Below are 9,672 nucleotides of genomic sequence, written 5' to 3' on the forward strand. Positions count from 1 at the left end.
AACAGTCCTGAACATACCATGGATTGCCAACAGAACAAATAGATCTGATTTGGAGAGGGTGAAACCAAGTTTCTTCTTGGATGCTAGAATTTGAATTTCCATCTCACAGACTTAGGGCTGTAACCAGGAGGGATCAATCCTTGAAAAACACCATGCTCAGAAGGTGGAGGTACAGAGGAGGAGAGGAAGATCCCGGAGGATATGGATTGATACATTAACTGAAAAAATGGGAGTAGATAGTCAGAGTCTGAGACTGGTTAAGAATATGGCAGGCATACTTCAGAGCTGTTGTACATAGGGTTGCTATGAGTTGCAGGCGACTCACAAAACAACTACAAATGATGCTTCAATGAACAATTATGTTTATAAGCCTCTGAATACTGTTATGTGCCGTCGAGTTGCCTGTGACTCACAGCAACACTAGGAACAATAGCCCTAAACCCTACCCTATCCTGTGCCAATCCTGTTGTCTCTCACGCATTACCCCAGTTAGTGAATCAATCCATATCGAGGGTCTTTCCTCTCCTGCATTATCTCTCAACCCTCCCATTCATAACTTCCTCTTCAAGGACTGGTCCTTCCTTGCAGCATGTCCAAAGTATGTCAGATGAAACTTAAGAATACTTGCCTCCAAAGAGCCTGGCTTCACACTTTCCAGGATGAACTAGTTTGTTCTCCTAGCAGTCCATGGTAGATTCAATACTCTTCTCCAGCACCACAGCTCAAAGGCATCAATTCTCCTTCTATTATCCCTAGTCACTGTCCAGCTTTCTGATGTATAGCAAGTAAGTGCAAAGACCATGGCCGGTATTAGGTGTACCTTAGTCTCCAGACTGACATCATTACTCTTTAGTACTTTGAAGAGGTCCCCAACAGCTGACTTTCCCAATGCAATTTGTCTCTTTATTTCCTGGCTGCTGGAACCAAGAGTGTTGATTGTGGAACAAAACAAATTAAAACTGTTAACAATCTCAATCTCTTCATCAATCATGACGTTGCCAATCAGCCCAATGGTGAGAATCTTTGTTTTCTTTATGTTGAGCTTCATTTTCTTGTGCATTTCTTGCACCTGGACAATCTTATTGTTGTTGTTGTGTACTGATGAGTCAGAATCAACACAGAGCTGACCTACCGGAGGGTTTTCAGAGGCAGTTAATCACACAGGATGAGACTCTCAATCCTTCTCCCACAGAGTGGCTGGTGGCCTCAAACCTTGTGCCCTTGGGATTGCAGTGCAGCTTCTTGCCACTAGGCTACCAAGAGCTACAATCTCAATGATCAATATAATGATTAAACTATTAGAAGATATACTGGCATATTTTAAACAGTATTACTGCCTTTTAGTGGTTAGTGTATAGCCTCAAGAATCTTCTACCAAGTATAAGAATTGTTCTTACCTTTCTAACATTCCTATAACTTTCAGAAGGTCCTTCTGTCTCAACCATGAATATCCTCAAAATTCAGTCCTAAATCCTCACCATTTCTCTCTTGTCTATTTATGCTCTTGAGATAGCTCATTCACTTGTATGTACATATTCATTTTTCATTTCCATTAGGATGGTTATACAATTTTACTTTGCTTCTGACCTCCACTCCCTTGTTTCTATGTTTGTTGGCATCCATATGGCATCTTCAGATCTTAGCTCAGTGCCTGGCACTTAAGATTCCAAAGTGTGTCCTTTCACTTGTGTTACTGTGGGGTAAAAAAAAATTCATTGGCAAGTAACATAAACATGATAGAACTTCACATTTTTTATTTATTACAGTATTGAATGGTTTTAATATGTGAAAGAGATGCAACATGCAGTGTTTCCTATACTTATTTAATAATAATGAAACACTTGTTTATCACAAAGCATCTTATGACAGGACTGTTCTGTGGAACTCATGTTTCTTCTGTCCTACATTATAAACTCCTAGGAGACAAGGGTCCCTGGTAGTGCAAATAGTGAAAAGTCAGCCACTGAAAATCTTGTGGAGCACAGCTGCAATCTAACACATGTGGGATTAATAAAAGTTGGAATGAATTTGATAGCATTTCTTTAGTCAAGCAACTGTGGCTGGTATTTATACATAATCACATAGAACTCAAGTTTATTGACACCTCAGGAATGGTCATTATGACAAGAGTTAGACATTATGTGTATTTTATGAAAGTTAGGTTTTATGGGTACTGGTAAAACAGAAGTTTTGAAAAAGAAAGGCTAAACTTTTAACATAGACCCCATGCATTGACTTGACACTTGTACAAAAACTGACCAAAAGGTATCTCTTTCTACAGACTATTTTTGAGAAACAGAAAGTTACTATCATTCAAGAGATATGTACTATGGGTTCATAAATCAAAGCTTCTGATCAAATAAACCTCAAATCCCCCAAAACAAAGAAACTTTCTTTAGAATACAAACAAGCAAATATTAAAGTGTTAGCTGACTTAATTACTTGACTTTAAAAAAGAAAAAAAAATCACTTAGATTCTGGCAGAGGTTAGCACTCATGATAGCTTTGCTTCATTTAACCAAGAAGGAAAATGTAGCTATTATGGTAATTGGTATAGTGCAGTGAATTACTTAATGTGGCCCTTTTAGTTATAAAAGTTCTTACTTGACTGGGTAAAAATCATGCAAATGTGATGTTCGTGGCCCACTAAGAAGACTGGATATTATTGTTAGTTACCACTAAGACAACTCATAGCAACCTGATCAACAACAGATCTGAACCTTAACATTGCCCTATCCTGCACCATCATAAGCCCAGATATTCCCCATCCATAGTCACTGTAACTATTTCGTGGGGGATCTTCTTCTCATTCTCTAACTCTCTACCTTTACCAGCATGATGTCTTTTTCCAAGGACTGGCCAGCAGATTTTCCCAATGCAACACATCCTTTAAGTTTTTGATTGATGCTAACATGGGTGATGATTGTGGATTGTAACAAATTATGGCTAACACTGAGAATCCCAGAACACTTAATAGTACTAATGCAAAATCAACACAGAAGATTGAATAATTTGCTAATAATGTAAATAACGTACCTGGTGCACTTGTTGGGTGGGCTAATGAAAACAGGGTATGTGGACACTTCTCACAGGTTTTCAAGGCTATAAAAAAAGCCAGTCTCCTGGTCATTTTCAGATAGTAGCTAATGTGCAAACAGGTCAATTTTATTACCTTACAGATTTAAAATGAGCAATAGGGGATCTCATTGCCATCAACAAAAAAGAATCAAGAGTGTAAGCACATCCTTTGGACCCTACTCCTATGTTGAAACCTCCTTGACTCACTAGACAGCAATGTAACACCTGAGAGAAGATGAGAAATGGAGAGGAGTCCTAACAGAGGCAGAAGAAACAGAGCTGAGAGACTGGCACAAGATAACTGTGGGCTTTCCAGGCCACAGAGCAAGAAAACGGTATACCTGTACTTAGGAATCTTACTGGTCAAGTGGGTACGAATGCCTTTAGGCATCTGTTGGAGAGTAGGTTTGCCAATCCAAGAGCTAGAGCTTTAGGCTTACTAGCAGAGTGGGGCTTTTCAGGTCATTCAAACAGGCAGGACCAAATGAGTGTTGCAACACTTGGTCAAACAGAGTGGAGACCAGGGCCAGAGAGATCTGCCTGCAGGCATGACTAAGGAGAAAGGCTGTTGTGATGGAACAACTGTTTCCTAGGTATTACTGATCCTGATTTGGAGCCTGTTGCTTTCCTCAGAAACTCCCTGTATTATCTTTAAATCCTATGTGGCTATTGCAACAAATTATCAAATCCAACTAAGAAGTAGTGTCATGAGAAGGACAACTGACATCAGAAATGGTCAAAAGGTTTGTGGCGTGAAGGCATGTCTGATCTCATAGGAACTGACTTTGGGTTGTTGATGCTGGTGATGGGGATTCTCTTTCTCCCTTGTGAAGTCAGACGCTGCTGCCTCCATTCTACTATTATTACAGGTGGTATTCAGTCAGCTGTTAAGACCACTGTAGACTGAGTGATGGTGCCAACTTAAGGCAACAATAGTAACATTTCACTTGCTTCTTATTCACAAACATTAACCATTCTATCTTTACTAGAACCAGCGCTTCTCCTACAGGCTACAATTAGGTAAGAGACAGTGTTTCTGGGAAGACTATTTATATCCTTATTTCAATTTAGCACAAATAGGTATTTGTGGTTAAGTGTATGGTAATGGAACACTGACCATTTCTATAATTGCCAACTTAGCATTTTATAATATTCTTGTGTCTAAAAGGTCTTGCTTTTAAAAATAAGCATTTGTCTTGAAAAATCTCTGGTGTCCTAAATTTAGATAATCAGTGGAAGAAATAATTTGATTTATTAGGATCCAGCAAGGAGTAAAAAACTGTATCAGTTATGTTAATAATTATATTTAATAAAAATATTAACCAAAATTTAAAAATTAACCAGACATTCCATTATGTGTTAAGACATGTGAGAGTTCTATGGTCTGAAAAACAACTCAAAGTTCAGTGAAAAGACAGCCTGAAATTTAGAAGGAACAAAAAAGTAGCAATTTACCTAGTTTTGAGCCACTCCAAGGTGAGTATTAAAAGACTGGAGTAGGTCAAGACTTTTCAGCCTCAGTAATACTGACATCTAGACCTGATAATGATTTGTTGAGGGAGCTTGCCCTGTGCATTGTAGGAAACAGAACAGCATCCCTAATCTCCAACCTTCAGAGACTAAAACCAACCCCATGCCCTCAGCTGTAATGATCAAAAATATTTCCAGATATTGCCAAATGTCCTCTGGGAAGTGAAATCACCTGTAACATGTATAGTAATAAAAGAGGAACTATGTCCACAACTAGATTGTGGATCACTGTTGTTGGGTACTGCTAAGTCATTTTCATCTCAGTGACTCTATGTGACAGAACAAAACTGTCTCAGAGTTTTTTGTTGTTTTGCTCTAACTTTTGCAGAAATCTTTCTCTTGTGGAGCTACTGGATGAATATGAACCGCTGACCTTTTTGATAGTCAGAACTGACCCACAGCTGACCCTTCAGTGGGTTTCAGAAGCAGTTAATCCACAGAGGAGATTGCCCATCTTTCTCTCATAAAGCAGCTGGTGGTCTTGAACTGCATGCCCTTGGCATTATAGCACATTTCACCAGTAGACCACCAGAGCTCCCCAACTGTAGATTGAGTGCTTAACTGTTTGAACCATTAAGACCTGTTCATGAATCTCTCAAACTAAAAAATAAAACCCACTGCCATCAAGCTGGTTCTGACTCATCGTAACCTTTTATCAGGTTCCCAAAGTGGTAAATCTTAATGAGACTGGCCATCTTTATCCCAAGGAATCGCTGGTGTATTCAAATCACTGTAGTTATTCAGTCTGACTTTTGGTTAGGCGCATAAACCTGCTATAGGCTACACCACTAGAGCTCTTTTATGGATAACTGCTGTTGTTAGATGCCTTCAAGTCTAATACAACTCACAGCAACCCTATAAACAATGGAGGTGAGCTCTGCCCTAATTTGTGCCATCTTCATTTCTGATATACTTGGAAGCCCATTGTTATAGTCACTGCCCTAATTCATGTCCTTGAGGGTCTTCCAATTTTGGATCACTAGGCAACAAAAATATATACTTTAGTCTTTGAAACTCTGCCCATATAAACGTTGTTGTTGCTATGTGCCGTTGAGTCATTTAGGACTCATAGAGACTCTATGTACAATAGCCCTGAAACCTGCTCTACGCTGTGCCAACTATACTGACACACCTAACCTCATTATCTCAGTCACTGTATCAATCCATCTCACCGATGGTCTCCCTCTCTTTCTTCGTCCTTCCACCCTTCCAAGCATGATGTCCCTCTCCAAGGACCAGTCCCTACTTGCAACACGCCCAAAGTATGTCAGACGAAGCCTCAGAATCTTTGCCTCCAAGGAGCAGCCTGATCTCACTCTCTAGGACGAACAAACCTTAATTTTTAGATCAAATTAACAAAGACAAAGAGCGGTGCAGGCGTTGGTAGGGCAAATCTCGCACATGCAAGCCCACGAGATCTCTCTTCTTTCATAGCTCCCTGAAATTACTTATCTTCTATCCACTGTTCTAGAGCAAGAACTTTAAAACACAGTAGCTGCTCCCCCCCCCCCCGTTAAGAGCAAGGCAGGCAATTGTTTGCTGAGGTGTCTAAAGAATTCACCAGCTCTGTAGTAAAGTTCTTCGGCTTTCATCTTTATGATCCTCTCCCATGGACCCACTGGGTGGGTTCAAAAGTGCTATCTTCAAAGTCAGCAGTGAAGCTAAGACATAGGAATTCACTTCATAGAATAATACCACATTTAGATGATATAATTATGCACTCTATTACCTAATATGAACGCCGGTAAAGTAATAATTGTTACTAAGGTAAAAGTTACAGGGGCTCTAGAGCAGACCTGAGCAAAAGATTTAGTAAGTGTTAGTCTGGGCAAAGAGAGCTAAAGAGAAGAATGAAGAATTCAGAACTCAAATGCTGATGGCCTTGCTTGCTGAAGATAAGAAAGCGGCCTTGCCGGTCTGGCTAAGCTAGTAGGTGGCTCGTAAATCAGAATGGAATGTCTCTCCCTAAAGACTCTGTTTATAAAAATCCTCCCCAGTAAGTTCACAGTGTGACTTCCCATCCTGCCTCTCTCCACGATGAGGAACTCACCTGGGAGCTCCCCTTTCCTCCCTTTAATAAAGCTATATTAAGCTTTCTCTCATTCTCTCTGATTTCTTCTTTAAGTCCCCTAACCTAACCTAACCTAACCTAACCTAACCTAACCTAACCTAACCTAACCTAACCCAACCTAGCCTAACAGTAAGCAGTGTTCCCCGCGAACCAAGTACAGGGCTTCCTCTGCATCAGAAACTGTGACTTTGTCGCCAATACCTTTTCTAAAACTCTATCAAAGCCGCGCACATTAGTGATGACCTTCAGCACCTCCCGGACATTCTGTGTCAGGCCGCTCATCATGGACGGTTCTATGGCTTCTGAGCTCTGGGCAATAACCTCAGAAGAAGAGCGAAGCACTGGGGTCTGGCGCATGAGCAAGTACACTAGAGGAATGTCCTTATATACAACGCTCTCCGCCCCTAGGACGCCCTCTGCAGCTGGAACACTGACGTTCCGCGCCCTTTATGACCCATGCGCATGCGCTATTAGGTCCCTTCCAGTCTCCCTGGGTCTTTGCGCTCACCCAAAGCGCAAGCGGACCTCGCGCCCTCCGAGAACAGAGAGCGCCTGCGCAAACCCGGGTGTTGCTTGGTCCCGCCTTAAGAGGCGGTAGGAGGAAGTGGATAATGGACAACCACAGCGGTCCAGGGTCCTCCTCCAAAGTGGCGGGGGAAGATAGAGAACCTGTGGCAAAGAAACGGCGACTCTTATGTGAGGAGTTTGCTTTGGTCGCAAGTTGCGATGCGTCCATCGCCCAGTGCTACCTGACAAAGAACAGCTGGGAGATGGAAGTACGATTTCGCTTTCTCTCACTTCCTGCTCTTTACCTCTTTTCCTGGAATGGAAAGTACAAGTCCCATACCTGTCCCTTTGCTTTTCAGAGAGCATTGAACTCCTACTTTGAGTCGCCGTTGGATGAGAGCGCCTTGGAAAGCCGCCCTCAGACACTCAGTGATCGCGAAAGCTGGTAGGTGGGAGCATGGAGCTGGGCGGGCGATGGTGAAGCAGCTCTAGAGGCTCCACAACCTTAGGCTAAACATTTGGGGAGCTGACCATGGTGTGAAAATGTGCCAGCTTGGTGGGGCTTACCTTTCTCTCCCCAGCTTCCCATTTATCACTTAGAATCCCTGGAGGAAAAGCGGCAGTGTACTTTTTTACCCTATTGGTAGGTGAGAGATTTTAAATGTTACCAGGCAAAATTCTCTGTTGAATGGTAACCGGGAAGACATTTTGCTTTCTATTTTATTTTATTTCTAGTACGCTGATTAGCCAGAGGGTTTTGCCTTTTGTTGGGTTTTCCCCTCCCACTTTCCTTTTTATTGGTTTTCGTACAACATTCTTACATGTTGTGCATTACTTATGTGCATTGCATTTCACACATTACTTCATTAACATTGTGTTTCAGACTATCACTAATGTACATTGTTGTTTACCGTCGGGTCAGAACCGACCCATAGCTGACCCTCTGGCTGGTTTTCAGAGGCAGTTATCTCAGGACAGGAAATTGCTCTTCTTTCTCCTGAAGAGCTCCTCCTGGCCTGAACCATGCAGCTCAAGGGTGTGATTTGTCAGCGTTTTTCCTTAACAATAGAATCTGTTAATCTCCAGTTGTTGAGGCTCTATGTATGTTCCAGGCCAGTAATTAAAAAACTTTAAATCACTTGGAGATCTTGTGGCATCTGGACTGAACAGGAACTGGGAAAGGGATATCAGAAAAACGGGAGAAGTGAATATTATGCAGCACAAGCAGTAATGACTTTGCAAAATACTATATAACATGAGAGTCTAGAGAGCACTATGCTGAGGGAACTAATTCAGTCTCACAAGGAAAAATACTGCATAAGACTATTATTTTTAAAATAGAAGGATAATTAGTAAGATGTGAATAAGTCCAAGAGAGAAAAGGAAGCAGAGAAGAGGGACAAGGGAGGAGTAAATATCTGGAAAACACTGTAAGAATTATGTAAAAATCTTTTCCCTTACTCTTTCACTTTTCTAGAGGCAAGTACTTCTAGAATTCTTAGAAATTTGTCTATATATAATGGGGACTATAAATACTAATTCTTAAATTCTTCCACAGACTTATTATTCAGAGTATATTATTAAATTTTAAATAGGTTATTTATGAAGTATTTTGTTCTGATCTTGCCAGTGTCATTGACTTATCTGCTGAAGAAGCCACTGATTCCAATAGTTCTAAAATTAACCAATCTGAAAATACTCAGCAAGAAGATGGAAGTGTGTTCTCTTTCATTACCTGGAATATTGATGGATTGGATCTAAACAATCTGCCAGAGAGGGCTCGAGGGGTGTGTTCCTATTTAGCTTTGTAAGTATTAACTTCATCTTAATAGTGGTAATCATGTATTACCAATTTAGAGTGTCATATAAGTAAAAGTTCAAGATGGTAGGCTGTGGGATCAGACCTGGACTTTAAGTTTGCCTCTAAGAAACATCTGAAAGAAATGAAAATGTTTTCCTCTAGGATCTGGGTTTAGGAGTGGAGGGTTTACACTAATATTTGTTGTAAGGTTTTTAGTCCTAAAATAGCTTGTTTAACTTTGTGTATAATTATTCCTCTGAAAATAAAATCACCAAGTGTATCTTTCTTTATGTACTAGTTCTGTAAATTTGGCAATGCCCTTTAGGCTCTCCGGAGAGAAGTCATTATGGATAATAATTGCTTTTTTATTTTTGATGAGATAAAAATAATATAAAGGTATGAGAGTACAGGTCAATATGGTTTTCTAGTCTGATCTAAGCTATGGTCTTTTCAGTTACTTGCTATTCATCTGAGAGTTAGAGTAATAAAGAAAAGTGATACAAGAATCAATAGCTTGAGTTTTGGTGCTCAAGAAAGCCATGCTAAATAGCCCGTGGACTGCCAAGAAAAAATAAATATGTCTTGTAAAGAGTGCAGCCAGAATGCTGCAGGTGGAATGGTAAAACTTCAGTACATGTACTTTGGGCATATTGTTAGGCAAGGCCAATATTTGGAGAAAGACATC

The 9,672-nt window shown here is 40.6% G+C and overlaps 2 protein-coding genes across 2 annotated transcripts in view; one reads left to right on the forward strand and one right to left on the reverse strand.

The window, feature by feature from the left end:
• The window catches only part of ACOT13 (acyl-CoA thioesterase 13), a 33,017-nt gene extending 26,053 nt beyond the window's left edge, over positions 1-6,964 (reverse strand). Inside the window, exon 1 of the mRNA XM_006888685.1 lies at positions 6,881-6,964. Within this exon, the coding sequence (XP_006888747.1) occupies positions 6,881-6,964 (84 nt within the window). The remainder of the gene's footprint in view (positions 1-6,880) is intronic.
• A 326-nt stretch (positions 6,965-7,290) lies between these two features.
• Positions 7,291-9,672, forward strand: part of TDP2 (tyrosyl-DNA phosphodiesterase 2) — a 31,601-nt gene continuing 29,219 nt past the window's right edge. The window contains 3 exon segments of the mRNA XM_006903665.1: positions 7,291-7,455; positions 7,546-7,631; positions 8,817-8,997. Coding sequence (XP_006903727.1) covers positions 7,291-7,455; positions 7,546-7,631; positions 8,817-8,997 — 432 coding nt within the window.

Source organism: Elephantulus edwardii, unplaced genomic scaffold (assembly GCF_000299155.1).
Source record: "Elephantulus edwardii isolate Elephantulus edwardi_28Jun2011 unplaced genomic scaffold, EleEdw1.0 scaffold00070, whole genome shotgun sequence".
Lineage (NCBI taxonomy): Eukaryota > Metazoa > Chordata > Mammalia > Macroscelidea > Macroscelididae > Elephantulus > Elephantulus edwardii.